Raw genomic sequence first — 18,657 nt, forward strand, 5'->3', positions numbered from 1 at the left:
AATCTAACTGGCTTTCTCTAACCTGGTGTCCTCCCAGTCTTCTGGACAACAACTCCCAGCATCTCTGACCATTGGCCGTGCTGGCTGGGGCTGATGGGAGTTGCAGTCTAAAACATTTGGAGGTCACCAGGTTGTGAAAGGCTGCAGTCAGTCAAGCACTGTGAAAACAAAGGGACCCCAGAACCCCAGAAAACCAGGGAGACCGAAGCAACATCATTGCCCTCACACACACCAAGAATGGGGGCAGGGAATGAAAAAATGCCCTGCAAGTAGAAAAATAGCATAGCAGGATAAGGATAACTAAATCTCACTTCCTCCATTTATTAGTTTTCAATCTGCAGTGAGTTTTTAATTTCTTGTTCAACAGTGGAGGGGAGAGTCACCCATCTCCTTTCTATCTGAAGTGGCACCGTCTGCTCTGCCACCTGAGGATTCTGCCATCACATTTTGCTGCATGCAAGCATAGATCTGGCCTTCATCTGTCACCACAACAGAAAGTGAAGAGGACAATAAGGCAGGCCGATTGGTAGTGAAAAATAGAGAGAGGATCAGGGAGTAAAAAGCTGTGGGAGAAGGAGGAAAAAATATGAGACATCTTTTGCAAATACTTCTTGCAAATGTGGCCAAGGGCAAATTTACAATGCCCAAGAGTGCAAAGCAATATTTATAACTGTGGAGCAGCAACTTCCACACAGCATTGGGTTATTTCAGCTTCATATGTAGATCTCAGACTCTCAGGCTGCAATCCTATACCCACTTACCAGGGAGTAAATCCTAATGAATTCAAAAGTGGATTACTTCTGAGTAGAATTACACGATTAGGTCTTCTCATTAAGAAACTTTGACCTGTGTCGCTGCAGTATGGGAGTGGAAATTTGCCTGGGAAATATCCTGATTGAAACACTGCTGGGAGAGAGGGAATGCAACATTTTAAGAAGAATGTTTGCATCAGTGGGAAATATGAAGGATGTGTGGTGCATGTGTGGCATAAGGCAAGAGGTAGAAAATGTGGGGTCGGCCAAGCAGCACATAAGTAGTCAAGGCATGATAACAAGGGCCTGGCAAAAGAGCTAGCCTGAGCATTAAGAGCATTGTAGAGGCAGGGCTTTTTTGGTGGGAGCACCCAGACCCATTCTCTCCTAGGTGATCTAGCAGTCTCCCTTTTTAGTTAGTAAACAATTTTTTTTAAAAAAAATCATTCCAATTAACGTTTAATGTATTACCTCCTGTGTTAATGCTGTTGCTGGAGTTTCTCACTTGGAACTGCTGTTTATTGATATCATTACAGATTTAATGCCTTAATATGATTGCTTTAACTGCTGCAATTTGATTGCTGTTACCCATTTGTTGCTTCTATTTTTGTCCCACTGCATTTTCCTAAGATGTTTCTTTTTTTAGAAAAAGAGAAGTGGGATATAAATATTTAAAGTAAAACAAACAAAACATCGCTGAACCAAAGGCCCATTGAGTCCAACACTCGGTTCTCACAGTGGCTAGCAAGACGCCCACAGGAAACTCACAAGCAGAAGCCCAGCACCATAGTGCTTTCCCCATTTGGGATTGCTAGCAATGGGTATTTAGAGGCATACTGCCTCTGACACCGGAGGTAGTAAAAGAAACTTCTTAAAATGTCAGTTCAGCAGTCAAATGGAGAATGCAAACAGCTTCTACCCAGACGTATCCCTGAGCGCGCCCAAGGATAATTAGTTTGTTGCATGGGGGAAAGAGGGGAATGGTGCACTCCTTCGATTCGCTCTCATTTTATAGACATCCCTCCAGTCTAGACCAATAGGCTAAAGTACAATTTATCCCCCCTTTGTCAGTGATGGATGGCACTCCGCATTTTCTGCTAGTGCTAAAGACAGGATGGTGGCCTTTGTGGCCTTTATTAGCATTTATTCAATTCCCCAGGTCAAGAAGACAATTAATGCTCACCTGCCTTGGCCATGTCCACTGCTCTGCCATCCATCTTTAGAGAGCCAGGCCCTCTTTGCTAAGCAGCAGAAGCTAAAGCTCAGGATAAGCTTGGCACGCAAAGACCAGGGGAGTATCTCAACGGCCATTAGACACCTTTTGGGAGCAACAGGAACCTCTGCTTGATCGTTGCCAATTGCAGGGCAGGAGGGGGAAGGGAGATTGAATCAGGTTCCTCCTCAGCAAGTCTGGATTTAGGGGGCAACCCCTCCCAGCATGTTATCCACAGGGCAGGGGGCTCCGCAGGCATCAGGGCTTCCTGATCAACAATCCACACAATAGGCAGGTAAGCTTTCCCAAGTCCTTGGGCCAAATTTTATCTGATACCTGAAATATCAGCAAAATCTCCCCCCCCCAAGTTTCTGCTTGCTTTTGGGGGGGTGCATTTTAGATACAGATTGGGGCAGCAGCCTGAAGTGAGCCAGAGGAGATGGAATAAGTAAGCAGTCAGGAAACACTAACCAAGGATACAGGAACACACCAGAGCTCAGGAAGAGCTCAACTGGAACAGAAAGTCCTCTTGTACTCCTTGCTGTGCAGGAGGATCCAGTGCCCAGCCAGGGTGGGTGAAGTCAGTCCAGGCCCTTAAGGTACTTCACTGAGAAGGCTGCTACCTGCCGCCCAGCAGCTGACCATACAGGGCAGCCACATACAGTCTGAGTAGCCCGACAGGTCAGCGGAATTCTACTTTGTACAGCTTACAGAAATACCTTTTTGAGTGCTGTTCTGGTCTAGTGTGGGCATGCATATGCATGGTAGTAAAATGCTACACGCAAATAGCAACCGCCCTTGCTGTAATTGTCTCTCTCTTTTTTTCTCCTTCAGGATTTGAACAATGACTACTTGTGGATGTCAGTGAACCTGAAGAACCGAAAGAGGCAGCAGTCTGCACACACCAAATCTGGTATTGGTTTTGGTTGTTGTCAACAGATTTATAAACTGCTGGTCAAGAAAGCTCTTTGCAAAGGGGCTTACAGAAGGCACATAAAAATTACAACAAAAACCACCAGTGAAAACATCCACTTCAAAAACGTTCACCTTACTAAGAATGACTACAAAGAAAACTAATAAGCCAATAAATACCTAGACCAGCCTTTGCTGAGCTGGTGCCCTCCAGATGTTTGGGAATACAACTCCCATCAGTCCCAGCATCATATTGCTTTCCTGACTGGGGCTGATAGTTTGGACAGCACCAGCCACGACACCATTTCCGTAGCTCAATTTACATTAGCCACTAAAAGCCACAGAAAAGAAGAGGTGGGTATTCAAGGCCCTTTTTAAAACATGAAGGGCTTGGACTTACCTAATTACTTATAGAACTGAATTCCACAACTGAATTCCACCACAGAGAAGGCCCTATGCCAAGTGCCCGTCAGCCTGTCTTCATTCTTCTTGTTAAACCAGAATTCAGGAAGACTGGGGTGCAGGGGGGCAGAGGAGACCCAAAGAAGACTAAGAGGATGGCATGGAGGAAAAAGATCTTCCTCTCCAAAATGACCTCAGTTTTAAAAAAAATGCCTAAGAAAGCCAATGAAGGTGAAACCGACCAGAACAAAGGCAAATTCAGGAGAGCAGTTTTCAAAGGGGGGAGGGAATCAGCTATGAAAGAAGCACACAGACTTGCCCACAGGTTTACCTGCCATTTGAAAAGGCAACACATGAAAGGAGATAAAGGGGGGAAAGAAACCCAAATGAGGAGGAGGGAAATGACAGGAGTCCAAATTTGAAACCAAATGCACACGCAGCGTTTAAGCCTCACTGTCGCCTGCATGTACACTCATTTCGATGCCATTACTGCCTGCATGCACCATGCTCCTGGCTGCAGGCAAAAAGGGTGCAAGCCGTTCATTTACCTGCAGCCGGGAAACTGTTCTCCTTCTCTCCCCACCCTCTGTTCCTTTCCTTCCTCTAAAATGGAGAGAGAGAGCGATCAGCTCAAAAGAAAATTGAGGTCACAACCTTTTGTCGCATTTATTTATTTATCCCCACACACACCCCTTGCTGGGTGAGTTAAACAGTAACAGCCCCCCCTCTCCTTATAACTCCTTTCAACTCCCAGATGGTTTTCCTGGCAATTTTCCACCAGCACTAGCACATGCATGCACAGACTCTGCTTCCCTCTGCCTTTGGCATTGGCCATGCTGCAAAACAAATCTCCCCATCCCGTTACATCCCTGAGCTTATCAGATAAGGGATGGGAGTTGCTGAATCAACAGATTTGTATCTTTTCAAGCGTTCAGGAAAGTACGCATTGGTATTCCCCCCTCCCCCCTTTCAGCTCAGGCTGAAACTGGAGCCAAGTGTCCTTGTCCTTCCGCGTTGCAGGCTCAGGCACAAGATCTGGCTCACCCCAGCAGGTGCAAGCCAGGTTCAAATGGCAGGGAGATAAAGGCGTGGCTCCCTCCTCCTCTCTCCTGATATTAGAGCTCAGAGCTGCTCAATGACTACTAGCCACAATGACTGTGTTCTACCTCCCCTATGGGAGGCAGCAGTGTGTGTATACACATGCACACACACATAATACTTTCCATCTGTTGTGGTGGAAAGTGACCCAGGGCAGCGGGGAGCAACCAGAGGGGGTGGGCCCCCATCGCACTCTGTCAAGATTACAAATGTGACCAGAGGCCCCACAAGGTTAGTGACCCTGAACTGTTGAGTTTGTGGCAGATAAGAGATTTGAGCCAGATTTTTCCTGATTCATAGCTCAGTCGCTTAGCCACTATGCTATACCAGCTCTCTATTATAATCAGTGCTTCTTTTGGTAAAAAATGACTGGGACTCATATCTTTCTAAAAGTGCCATGGGTGCCAGCACTGGTGAGTACTATCACAAAAAAGCTCTGAATATAATATTTAATATAATAGCCCTGCTCTTTCAAAGTAGGTTTACCAACCGTGCTAAACCCAAGCTGCTAACCAGATCCTTTCTGAGCCCTTGCAAGCAGATCTTACAACACTTCTTGAGATGGATTATCATTTAGAAAAGCGAAAGAAGAGAAAGCGATGTGTACTATTCAGCCTTAAAGCTCAGTGATATGGAGCACGTTTGGGAATTTGTTTATGTGCAGAATGCAATGTGGATGAATGTGGATATTAAAATAGGCACCCTGCTGTAACTAGGTTGGACTTGCATCATGGGGTAAGTAGTGAGATCAAGGGCAGAGAGTCAAAGGTCAATTTCTTATTAAGACTGTAATTCTAACTCTTTTCACCAGGGAGTAAGTCTCACTGAATTCAATGGAACTTATTTCTGAGTAGACATATTTGGGATTGCAGCTTTAGAGTTTAATGCAAGTGTGGGGAATCTTTGGCCCTTCAAACATTGCTGAACTACAACTCCCATCACCACTGCTCATTGGTCATGCTTGCTAGGGCAGATGGAAGCTATAGTTCAGCTACATCTGAAGGGCCAAAGGTTCCCCACACCTGGTTTTATGTTTGATAGCAGGTGTGTAATGCTTTCTGAGCCAGGCCTTTCAAAGCAGTTTAAAAGAAGTTTTGAAATAATTATCTATTAAAAAGTATAAAACACTAGGTGGGCCCAAGACATTTGGCTGCATTAGGTAAAAGACTGGATATTGCCCCCCCCCCCATATTCTGTATACATGGCACTTGCCTTCCATGGCATTCACAGAGTTCCCGCCCCCTGAAATTAGGCTTGAAAGAAGTATTCTGTTGTAGTAAATAGAAGAGATTCCGGTGTATGCTTGGCTGCAGTTAGTTTGAGGCCCACAACAGCGTGCAAATGCACCAATAGGCCCCAAAAGGTTGGCAGTCCCTGAGAATCCAATGTGATTGACAGCTGAACCTTCTTTCAACACTGGTGATGGGACATCCTCCACCATACCAGAGGCAGAAGGCTAGCATAAGGTGCTCAGGGGCAATGGAAGGGGACTGCAGCTGCCCCAGTGCCAGCTGTCTAAGGTAGCTGCCTCATTCTTACTCATGGTAGGGCCGGCCTGGACATTAATATAAAAACAGGTCAGCAGAGCACAAAGAGGACTAAATAAAAGCCATCGAAAATGTATCAAATGGGAAAAATGACTAGAAGAGGCATAACCTACTGTCCTCAGTCAAGCAACATCTGGTGGCCCCAAATGAGGGCTAGCGATGGAATTATCTATCAGTTTCCATTTTAGCAGTTGCACATTTTTTTCAATCTTATATTCAGTTCTCTACATTTCTGCAGCAATTTCCTTTTTTTTTCCAATAATTTTTATTCAAATTTTCATAAAACATAGAAAACAAAATCATAAAACATTCAAAGACAAAAAACAAAACAAAACAAAAATGATTAAACAAAAAAATAAAATGTTGACTTCCCATTTGTCGCAGATCAAATCAGTTGTAGGTCTACAATATATAACAATCCTGTCTCTTAAATTATATTATAAAATCACTTTCCTCCAGTAGTTATCTTAATTAATCATCAAATCTCATAAACATTACTTTATTCTTTCCACAAAAAGTCAAAGAGAGGTTTCAATTCTTTAAGAAATATATCTATCAATTTTTCTCCAAATAAACATGTCGATTAATCCATCTCGTTAATAATAATAATAATCTTATTGTCATAACCATAGTCCAAATAAACATATCGATTAATCCATCTCATCAAAATCTGTTAGGTCCAATAATTTCAATAGCCATTATTCCATTATCCATATTAATTCCATCTTCCATCTTCAATAGTCCTGTTAAGTCCAGTAATTTCAGTGTCCAATCTTCCATTATCAGTATTCCATAATAATCTTGCTGTCATAGCCATAGTCATATAATAAGAGTCTGATGGGAATTTCCTCTATCCCAAATATTTTCTTGCCATCAATTCTGAATAAGTTGCTGAAATATTGTTATAAAGTCATATCTGTGTTCTTCTTTTTTACAAAATGCACTGGCTCACCTCTTGAGAGTTTTTCCATTGTCACATGGCTGCAGTTAATTCCATAGATTTTCTCTATATCAAGCTCCATCACGTCATTCCAGTCCAGAAGATTATCCAAGCCATTGATAACTTTATCTCTAATATCTTCATTAATTTCTTCAGAGATAATGTTAAATTCCAAACAGTAGATTTTATTTCTAATATCCATAAACTCCAGATCTTTTTCCAATTCCACATTTGTTCCAATCTCCAGGGCTTGTATCTTCCCTTTATTTTTTCTTTTCTCATCTCTGATCTCATTCTCCTCTCTCACAGGATCCCCTATTTCTTTAAGCTCCTGCGTCATTTTGCTCAGTTCAATTTTCAGCTCCTTACTGCCCTGTCGCAGGGTTTGTTTCGTTATCTCAATCTCATCCATTATTTTCTGAAACATAATTACTTCCAGATTCTCAGCCACTTCCTTGATTGCCATTTTTAAAACCACGAAAACAAAACAAAACAAAAATAAAGAAGAACCACTTCTTATTTCAGCAACAATTGGGTTAATATTCCAGGCTTGATGACATCACAGTATAAACAGAGCAGCCTGCCTTATCTCTCTATGTTCAAGAACACAAAACAAATTTAGTTCCCAGCATCAAAACAGTTAGTGGCGTCGTGAAGAAGCAGATTCGTCAAAATAAAATAGACCAAAAAGAGAATAGTCCCAGACAATATAATGTTCCTCAGAATAGAAATCCCTCTTCTGTTTATATCTTTACAATGCACTTCCAGGACAGCTTTTTGCAATAGAAACAGAAATAAGCTGTTAATTTCGTGAATAACAGAGAAGAGTTATAGCTCACCCAGAAGTTCTTTAAAGCTGATTCATTTGACAAATCTCTTTTTGCTGCAACAATTTAAACCAAGTAAAAAAAATAATAGAAAGAAGGGTGCTTGCCTGTTAGTCCATTTTCTCTTTGAAGAAAAGATAAACGTATCGCATTAATCAGATAGAGCTTGTTCGGAAGTCCGTCCGGCATTGCTGGCTGGACCTTTTCTCATAAATTAATGAAATCCAGTCCTCCCAACAAAAACAGGCTTTTGAGGTTGATCTCTACGTTTCTCCCTGCCCGGGAGAAATTTCATCAGTCAAAAAAAAAAATGTTCTGACTGATTTATATCTGAATAAGCTTCTTTTGAGGCGGGAGCCCGTCTCAAAAGCAGGCACAAGCGAAGTCACCCTTCCCGGAAGTCATTTCTGCAGCAATTTCCGATGTTTTCTTTTTTAAAAAATCCTCATCAAAATTCTTCAGTGTTTTAGTACAAATTTCTTCTAATAAACATATTTGGGTATGCAGTTTTGACTAACGTACACATTTTTACAAGCAATTTCCCTTAATATAATGCAGTTTTGCATGTTGTTTTCACTACTATATTCATTTTAATGGACACTTTCCCTTGATTTATGCATTTTTGTAAACATTCTTTGGTTGGGGGACTGCACTGCAAAATTCAGATATGTGCAAATTTCAAAGGAGGACTGTGTTTTGGTCCTCATGTTTTGGTAAGTGCAGATTTGACAGGTTCAGCTAAAATGCAAACTGAATTGAATTCCCCCATCTCTAGTGAGGGATAATGGTTAAAAGGTAGAGTGTGGCAAACATGATCTTTCTCCTTGTTAAGACTGGCATGTGAATTGAAGACATGCCTTTAGATCAGCATTCCCCAACCTGGTGCCCTCCAGGTGTTTTGGATTACAACTCCCATCAGCCCCAGCCAGCATGATGAGACTTGTAGTCCAAAACACCTGGGTAGCACCAGATTGGGAAAAGCTACTTTAGATAGTTGTACTCAGTTGCTGTCTCGCAGTTCCCTTCTTGGTCTTCCTCACAGTTACGACTGCACTGATGTTTTCACTCTTCTATCTCCATTGCATTGCATTGTCAGTAGCCTTGGGGTTGCAGCTGATGGAAGCAGTGTCCACTTCCGCTGGGACAATTGGTGAGGCTAGATGATGGGCTCACCGGGCTGTTCTGTCTTGCCTCTCCTCCGTGCAGGGAAAAATAGGTCCTCAGTAACTCTGTATTGACATCTGAGGGTAAGGAGGGGGTACTTCAGGTGAAACAAACTGGGAAATAGTTTGAGGAGGGAAGCTCACCTAGGGTGGCCACTTACAGACATTGCCAAAAAAAGAGGACACCAGAGGACACAAATTTGCATGAAAGTTGCATGGGCTGATTTATACCTAGTCCCCATCTGCACTAGACATTTAAAGCAGTACCACATCACTTCAACTAGTTATGGCTTCCTCCAAAGAATTCTGGGAACTAGATAGTTAAGGGTACCAGGAGAGCCTGATTCCCCTCACAGAGCTACAATCTCAAGAGTGGTTTAACAATCAATCTGTTTCCCCCGGGAACTCTGGAAACTAGCTCTGCAAGGAGACTAGAGGTCTCCTAATGATTCTCAGCACCCTTAAGAAACGACAGTTCTCAGAATGCTTTGGAGGAAGCCATGATTGTTTAAAGTGGTATGATACTGCTTTCAATGTCTAGTGCAGATACGGCCATATAAATGGAAATAGAGAAGGATAATTTAAAGAGAAACACATTTCACCATTTTGGGGAGGACTATAGCCAAGTGGCCTGTGTGCCTTCTAGGGATGGGTGAGAATTTTGATTCATTTTTCATTCAAGCCAAATCTATCAAAATTGCCTTTTCCAAAACAATATGAGCACTGAAACACAGCCAACCTTTGAAATTTGCTCTTATTAGAATTTTGTGATGCAGGTCGCCAACCAACAAATGTTTTGTGTAAACACAGAAAGATATGTATTAGGGGAAACTGTGCATAAAAATGAATACATGAGTGAAAATAGCATGCAAAAATGCATTACATGATGAGAAATGCCTTGTAAAACTGCCTACAGAAATGTGTTCATTAGGAGAAATCCGCACTAAAATGCTGGAGGATTTTCAGGAGGTTTTTTTAAAAAAATATTGCAAATTGCTGCAGAAACGTAGAGAACTGAATTTAAGATTGGAAAAATGGAAAACAGAGAACCAAAACTGACAGATCTTGCCATCCCTAATGCCTGCTCAGTCTGCTGTCCAGGTGCTGATTGTTGATTGGCAACTTCAAGGCCCACCTTCTTTCTTTATCTTTAAACCAGATGGATTAGGGTGTCCTTCAAATAAGAGGACTGCCTTCTGTAACATAGCACACAGCCACCTTAAGCTTGCCAGGCTTCAGTTAGAAGAACCTTGAGTTCCTCAATTTTATTTTCACAAACTACTTGTATGTGTTAACTTGCTATCTGCATCACCCAAAATGATCAAATGGATGTCATTCAAGCCCTCTTTTGGACTTTCAATTTCTTAGGTAAGGACTAAATAAAACTACTTCCAAAGAGCTGGCTCGTGTGGAGTTCAGTTTACTCAACAGATTTTTCTCTCTTACTCCTCAGTCTGAATGTACTTGTCTACAAGCAATTTGAAAAAATGCAAAGAGTGGAATGAATGAGCGTATACAAAGTGGTAACTAACCACAGTACTTGGTATGAAATTTGCCCACCCAGCTGGCCAAATGACAGAACTGAGCTCTCTCACCTTGAGGTCACCAGAACTGTGGAGCCACCACTGAGAAAGCCCTTTCTTTGGTGCTCGGCAGCCTGATTTATTTCACCAGCCAGCACACAAGCAGGACCTTGTCGTATGAAGTGCTGCTTCCGTTCTGCTGTAGTTCAACTTCTGATAAACACTATGCTACTTGTCGCACTGTCCACTGTGGCAGTTTTTGTAATTACACTATCATCATGTTATCCCACATCATTCATTTCAATGCAAAGGAAACACAATGCAAATGGGGTGAGGGGAAGGAACCATCATCAATTACATATTGTCTGCAGACTAAAAACAACAACAGCGAATACTGATCACATTCATTGGATTGATTTCCATTCTGGACATGGGACAAACAGGCGAACACCAGTAATTTCTGCTTCTGTCAGAATTCTCTGGTATCTCTATCTCCAACACAGATTTTAAGATTATGAGAGGGCCACTCAGATACAGGCAAACCCTCATGGTAATCTGCTACCAAACTGCTGATGAGAAGTATCCTCTTGGTGACTTCTGCTTGTCATAAACCCTGTTCAGGTGTTCTGAAATTCAACACGCTGAGCAAGATCACACAGATGAGTCCTGCTCCCAATGTCCACATCACCACCAGGTCCATCATGGGAAGATGTGAAGGACAACTCAGCTGACCTCACTTAGCAGTCTCCTTGTGATTGGTAACCCTGAGTCATTGGGGTTCCTGACTGCAGAAAGGCTTCTAAGCATGATGAACAAGCACTTTGAGAGCCTCCTTTCAGACCTTCTCTCTTAATGCTGGATGGCTGGGGATGAAGCTGTATCCAGAGGGACAATTCAGTCCATCTGCATGGAAAGGTTGTTGCTGAATTCAGTATTTAGTTTTTCACCTCCCGCTTTGCCTCTTCCTTTCCCTGGTTTCATTCCTCCTGGGTCCATTTATGCACTCTATTTTTAATGTGAGCCCTTGAAAGGACGTAGAACAATTTAACTGCTCTCAGCCACCCCAAGATCTGGGATGGGGTGAAAGGTAATTCCAAAATGAACACATGAATTAATTGTGCGCGGTCAGACAAGAGTATGGGCCTGAGGACAAACAGCTTAGGGAGCCAAAGGTGGACGAGCAGGCAATAACTGCAGTTGCCAAAAAGAAAAGGAATGGGCAGATGGGAGGGGAGGGGGAAAGATGGAGGATGGGTTGATGGAGAAAGAACAAAAAGGATGACAGAATGAGAGGCACTTGTGGATGAAGGAGAGGGGAAAAAACAGGAAGCTGCCTTAACCTGCATGAGATAATTGGACCATTTAGGCCAGCACTGTCTTCATCAGGGAAGGAGGAACTCAGCACCGGGAGCTAAATGTGGCCCTGCAATTCCCAGCATCTCTGGGTAGTGATCTGACTCAGTTATATGTAAGGCCACTTCCTCTGTTCACTTATGCCTTATTCATCAGCAATTTGGCAAGCAAATGGAAAAGCCTGACCTCAATCTTTCACATAAAACCAGCATGACTCTTCTTTTGCTCGCCCAGCAAAACTGTTTCTGACAGTTATTTGTGTATTATTATTAACATCAACAACTTAGCAATAATAAGCACTGGATGGTGGCTTGGATTGTTTATTTTATGTGGCATAAGTGTTTTGATTTTCTTTTTAGAAAAAAATATGTTATTTCATCTGGCCTCCTTTATGTCCCAAAACATTTGATTTCCTTAGAAAAGCACACAGAACCCCTTGGCCTGTCAGGCCTCCCCATTTTGCCTGCGTCATGGCTTGGGTCAAAATATGCCCACCTCTCCATCAGCTGACATCCAGGCACATGACAGGTAAACCCATGGGGCCAAATTTAAAAGGAAGAATCAGGAGCACACTCTAGATTTTGAGCCCTTTGGGGACATAATTATTTACAATTTTTAATAAAAACCTGCTATAAGCCACTCTCGATCCATGGGAAAGAGCAGGATACATATCAGATCCATCAATAAGTCGTTTATCCTGCCCTTTCTCTAAGGAAAGTTTCCTGTATATGCCCCTTTATTCTCACGACAGCCCTTTGAAGTAGGCTAAGCTGAGAAAATGACTGGTCCATGGTCACCCATAAGACTCTTGGTCACCAGACTAGACACCAAATCTAGTCCCAGGCTATGGTCTGAAGGCCCATGAGGCCACCACCTTACTGAAGCTAAGCAGGTCAGTGCCTGGATGGGAAACCACCTGAGAACCACATGAGAACCTTGGGTTCCTTGATGAAAGAAAGGCAGGATATAAGTGTTAGAAATAAATAAAACTTTGGAGAACAGCTATAAACAGATTTAAAACCACAAAGCACAGAACAACTACTTTTATGGTTCAGATCCAACAGACGAAATAGTACAGAGAGAAGGAATGACAACTGAGAACATAACAGCATCAGAAGAGCCTTTTGGGGTGAGGCCAGTGGCCCATCTAGTCCAGCATCCTGTTTCCACAGTGACCAACCCAATGCCTCTGGGAAGCCCAAAACTAAGACCTGAATATAACAGTGCACTCCTGTTCCCCAGAAACTGGTATTCAGAGGCATAGTGACTTTGATCCTGGAGACAATATATAACCATTATTACTAGAAGTCATTGACAGCCTTATCCTCCATGAATTTGTCTAATACTCTTTTTTGCCATTGTTATATATTATATGGTTATGTATCCTTTGCTTTATGATGTTCTGTATATGTATTGTTTTATGAGGTAGTGAGCTGCCTTGGCTGAGCTATGCCCAGAAAAGTGTCTACAGTGACTTTATAAATAAATGACTTAATTAAAGCTTTCCAAGCTGGTGACCCTCACTAAGAACATAAGAGCCTGCTGGATCAAGTAGCAGCCCATCTGATCAGGCACCCTGTTCTCACAGTGGCTAACCAGATGCCTATGGGAAGCCCACAAGCAGGGCACAAGTGCAACAGTACACTCCCATCCTGTGGTTTGCAGCAACTGCTGTTCAGAAGCATACTGCCTCCAACAATGGAGGTAGAACATAGTCAATGTGGTTGGTAGCCATTGATGACCTCTGTGAATTTGTTTAATCCTCTTTTAAAGTAATCTATGGTGGTGGGCATTACTACCACTTGATCTTCATCTCTGTATTGTAGTACTTACAGCAACGGTTGCAATAGCAAACAGAAAGTTGGTGCTCGTCAGATTTCACACATATTATCACATTTCAAATATATACTATTCCTTCTGGGGAGCGCATAGTTATACCACCCAGGGACCCCACTCCTCTCTTACAAAAGGCTTCCAACTTTCTGTATAATTTCTCTTCCTTTTCATTGTTACTTGCTGCTGAAAGAATTGCACTGGCTTCCCATTAGCTACCCGGCCAAGTTAAAGGTTCTGGTTTTGGTGTACAAAGCCCTACATAGCTTGAGACCAGGATACCTGAAAGACTGTTTTGGTGTACAAAGCCCTTATATACTGAGTCGATCATTGTGCTGTGCAGGTGAGGGCCTCCTGCAGATACCATCTTATTAGGAGGTTCATTCCACACAACATAGGAAGCAGACCTTTAGTGTTGTAGCACCTACCCTTTGGAATTCCCTCCCCTTAAACATTAGGCAGGCATCATCTCTGTTATCTTTTTGGTGCCTACTGAAGACCTTCCTCTTTCAACAAGCCTTTTAGTAGAGACCTCATCCCAGTCTTCATCTGTGTTGGAATTACTTTTGTAGATGTTTTAAAGCTTTATTTTCTTTCTTTCTTTTTAAACAATATGTTTCTAAGATGTTTTATTTTAATATATTTTTAAATATATTTTGTTTTAATATGTTTTAAAGTCTTTTGTTTTTAAGATCTTTTAGAGTGTTTTTAGTGTTTTTGTTTGCCACCCTCGGCTCTTTCAAGGAGGAAGGGTGGGAAATAAATTTTACTACAAAATAAACAATTTGTTTATGGAAAATTTGATGATACTCATTTTGCCCTCCATTTCAAGGTGCTTATTTGTCCTAGGTCCACCCCCCCCCCATCATTCTGTTGTGCAGGGGAGATGTGATCATTTTCCTGTGCTTGGTTGTACCCATAACCAGTGGTGGCTGGTGGCTCTATGTCAGTGGGGCAGTAGAATTCACTCCGGGTTTTAGTCTGAACTTTCAAGGAGCAGTCCAAGGTGCTGCCCATAACTAACAAGGTGTGACTATGAAATACACTAGATTTGTTTTCCTACAGCCCTCTGTGTATTCCTTCAGTATTCAGGTTGTTTGTATTAGGCATTATGGCTTTTCATGGGTATCCAAGCATGGAAATCATCCAGGAGGCAGGATGTAACTGTATCCTCCAGCTGGACCTATTTGTATTCTGGTCCTGTCTGGACAATCAGTGCCCCAATTGTGTCCCCTCCTGGTCTCAAAAAGTTATATTTTTTACCCAGGGTCACTAATCAGTTTAGGCCTGCAGGCACATTTGGATTTTTGAGTGAGTTCCACAGATGCCACCACTTTGGTCAGTTCTATCCAGAGGTGACTGGTGGGGTGGAAAGCAGGATGACGAACAGTAGGTGAAGCCAGATCTAATGACAGGTGGAGCCAGTTAATTCTACTTTTCTTTTAAATTCTACAAAGGCACCACAGGAACTAAGAAGGAGGGAGCTGACAGCCCGTGCTACCCACTGGATTGAATGTACGTAAGAAGGCAGGCAGGTAGGGGCTGGCTGAGAGCAAGTTAAGGTTGGGGGGACAGTGCCCCATTTGCCCTTAGAGGACACCCATTATTGCTTCCATCCTGCCTCTGTCAGCTCAGCCTCCTCCACGTGCAGGGAGACGGAAAAAGCAAAAGCATACATTCATACAGGCATGTGTTCGTACGCACACACACTTGCGTTTTCTAAGGGATCTGGGCAAAAGTTGTATCTAGCAGAAATAATCTGAGCCTTGGAAAGCACACAGAGCTACAAGAGAAAGGGTGAAAGAGACTCATTCTTCCAAAGTCCTCCTTCTGCTCTATACACTCTTCCATGGGGGGGGGGGAAGGAAACCAGCCTCACCATCTCATGACAAAGGGGGCAGTGTGTATGTTTGGGGAGAGGGCCCACAAGCTTCATGGCTACCAGTGAAAGACTCTGAGAGTGCCATTGTACCCATGGGCACCATGTTGGTGACCCCTGTCCCCCTTCTAAAACCTAGACTGGCCCCCAAAGTGTCTTGCAATTAAAATGTACACACAATGGCTGACTTTGGATGGTCATATATCAGCTTAATAAGCCTGAATATGAAAGAGCCTTTCACACACTCACAGAGCCCCTTTACACCTCTATTCATGCAAGCTGCGATTAAAACAGGAGGCCTCAAATTATTCATAGTTTCATATATCCAAACTGGGACACTATGGTTACCAGCTTCAGACCTAGGGAAGAGCAAGACTTTCAATTCAGTTTGCATTTCAAGCTCAGTTTATCAAATTTGCACTTTCTGAAGCAGTATGAGAATAGAAACACAGCCATCCTTCGAAACTCACACTTATCTGAATTTTGTGACGCAGTTCACCAATCAAACAATGTTTGCAAACATGCATATATTCAGGGAAAGTGTGCATAAAAGTGAATATATGAGTAAAAATAACATGCAAAAATACATTATATGATGAGAAATCACTTGCAAAAATGTGTACATTAGGCAAAATTGCCTACAAAAATGTGTAAAATGCTGAATTGTTAGGAGGATTTTTTAAAAATTGCAAATTGCCACAGAAACCTGGAGAACTAAATTTAAGTTGGAAAAAAATTAGAAACTGGAAGAACCAAAAGTGACAGATATTTCCATCTCTATTCAGAACAAACTAATTTCCAACCATGATTTAACATCTTGGCATGTTCAGACGCTGGCAACCCTAGTGGAGAAGAGCCACAGCTCAGTGGTACAGAATCTGCTTTGCACACAGAAGATCCCAGGTTCAATCCCCAACATTACCAGATAGGGCTGGGAGAGACTCCCTGCCTGAAACCTTGGAGAGCTGCTGCCAGTCAGTGTAGACAATACTGAGCAAGATGGAGCAATGGTCTGACTCAGTAGGAGGCCGCTTCCTATGCTCCTAGAGTGGATTTTGATACAACTCAGATTCAAGAGAGGCAGGCAAGCCAGAGAGAGAGAGGCTTTTTATTTTGTTTATTCCTTATTTATCAGTGTTACATTTATATCCATTCCACCTTTCCTCCAAGGAGCTCAAGGTAGCATTTATGGGTCTCCTTTCTCCCATGTTGTCTTTGCAGCAACCCTATAAGTTAGGTTAGGCTGATAGACAGTGACCAGCCCAGGGTCACACAGTAAATCTCACGGGTGAATGAACCCTGGTCTCCCAGGTCCCAGTCCACTTAATATTCCTCCATCTTATTCCACATTCTGGGGAAAAATGTAGAAGTGAATGAGCCAGGGAGGAGAATAATCTTTTACTAGAGGTCTGGAAATTCATGGGGTCCTTTATTAACGGTCCTGTGTGGTACCTTTAAGACTAACCAATCTTGTACATACTTATTAGGAAACAATCCCCTTGGAATTCAGTGGGGCTTCCTCCTGAGCAATGTACAGCTTCTTTGGTATGAACTCACCCTAGAAAATGTGTCAGCAGGGACCTCTTCTGAATCAAAGGAAGACCCTTTTCAGTTTAGTTAGGTGCTAACTATTTGTAAAGTTACCGTGCTTAACTTTAACTGGGGAAAAAAATCAGAACAACTTGACCATACCCCTGTGACTACGCATTGGCCATGCCCCCATGACTTCCAGGCGGTCACACCAAGTCTAGTGGGCACCATCCATGACTGAGTAGAGGGCCTCTTTTTCAAACTGTAATGCTCCATTTTAAAGTCATATTTATATTTAGATTTTATGGTATATTTTAAATGTTTTATAGACTGTTTTCTTTTATCTGATGATTTGCTTTATTGGGTCTGTGACCGCACAATAAATTGAATTGAATTGGGCTAAGTAGAGGGCCTTCCATGCATGCTCCTACTTTCAAATTTGAAACGTAACCTCTAAATAGACCCTTACAGCTGAATTCATTGGAAGAAACCATCTCCTAGCAGAATTAATAGCAGGCAGAGCAATAATAATAATTTTTTAAAACTTATGCAGAGCAAAGGGTGGTGGTGGATTAGGCAGAGGTATCTCTCTGCCCACCTCTGCTGGACGAGCTGGCCTCCCACAAGATACGAGGTGGACAGGAGTGGTATTGGCAGGCTGCCCACAGATAGTAGCCAGCAGAAGATTCTCAAGGAGGGCGATCCAAGGACAGGAAAGGCTGAGCTATCTCAGGATCCAGAGGCACCAGGCCCATTCCAGGCCAGATTGTCCTGCCATCATATTATACCATAAGCAGCAAACCTGCAGATGCAAGAGTATCCCCACTGCTCCACAAAGCCCCAGCAATGGGAGCGGGAATTTGGATCATGCCTATAGTCAACACATCAGACCACCTTCATGTACACAGCATTCTTCTAAGCAACACATGAACTTGGCAATCTGTTCCAAAAGACATCCCCCTGCTGACAGATGGAAATGAAGAGTCAGCAGTGGAGGATATCTCAGTGTCTGCCTTCCAGCAGTGGCAAGGGGCATTTGTCCAATAGCGATGAATAGAAGTACATCTTGGGTCTTATAAACCAATCCAGACTTTCAAACAGGAAGGAATCTTGACCTAGGATGCTACAGGCCACAGGCCTATCACCACCCAGTACTAATGCATCACATCTTCTGGGGGGGGGGGGAATCATGGCACAGGGAACTTGAATTTGTCTCCATTTGTGTTATTGTACATCCAATGCAACATGGATTTTCACAAGCTATGTTTCTGGTGAATGTATCACTATGCTTGTTATGTCCCATCACTTTTTACGAGACCACCCAGAGCCCCTTCTAGAACCTTCATACTTACTTGAGGGACTTTGTCTTCAGCTGGAATAGTTAAAAATAGAACAAGGGGAGGTAGCCACATTGTTTGCTGTGCAACGGATGGTTCTTTGCAACAGGCTGCCATTGCTGGACGGGAGCAAAACATCAGGGGGGCCCTTTGGTCTTCATGTCCTGCTCGTAGACTTCCCAGAAACATCTGGTTGGCCATTGGGAGGAAACAGTTGCTGGATTACAATTGGTCTGATCCAGCTGGGCTCTTCCTTTGTTGCTTACACTTTAATAGAATCATAGAATAATAGAGTTGGAAGGGGCCTATAAGGCCATCAGTACAATCCTCTGCTCAAAGCAGGAATCC

The 18,657-nt window shown here is 42.8% G+C and overlaps 1 protein-coding gene and 1 long non-coding RNA gene across 16 annotated transcripts in view; one reads left to right on the forward strand and one right to left on the reverse strand.

Annotated features, from left to right (window-relative positions):
• LINGO1 (leucine rich repeat and Ig domain containing 1) overlaps positions 1-18,657 on the reverse strand; it is a 1,021,808-nt gene that overhangs the window by 78,940 nt on the left and 924,211 nt on the right. For 2 of the 13 annotated variants that reach the window (XM_061595350.1, XM_061595352.1), the window contains exon 1: positions 2,437-3,271. The exons of 8 other annotated variants lie outside the window; for them this stretch is intronic. Coding sequence is in view for 1 of the 5 variants with exons in the window: in XM_061595338.1 (XP_061451322.1) it covers positions 1,936-1,965 (30 nt within the window). In the remaining 4 variants the exon portion in view is untranslated. 3 more of the 13 variants (XM_061595345.1, XM_061595349.1, XM_061595338.1) reach the window with 3 other exon arrangements.
• LOC133369710 (uncharacterized) lies at positions 4,438-13,234 on the forward strand. 3 transcript variants are annotated; one of them, XR_009758955.1, is made up of 2 exons: positions 4,438-4,608; positions 10,308-13,234. It is a non-coding gene; the product is annotated as an uncharacterized LOC133369710 (long non-coding RNA). The 3 variants fall into 3 exon arrangements; XR_009758957.1 differs by lacking the exon at positions 4,438-4,608 and adding an exon at positions 4,697-4,790; XR_009758956.1 differs by lacking the exon at positions 4,438-4,608 and adding an exon at positions 4,803-5,112.

Source organism: Rhineura floridana, chromosome 14 (genome assembly GCF_030035675.1).
Source record: "Rhineura floridana isolate rRhiFlo1 chromosome 14, rRhiFlo1.hap2, whole genome shotgun sequence".
NCBI classification, from domain to species: domain Eukaryota; kingdom Metazoa; phylum Chordata; class Lepidosauria; order Squamata; family Rhineuridae; genus Rhineura; species Rhineura floridana.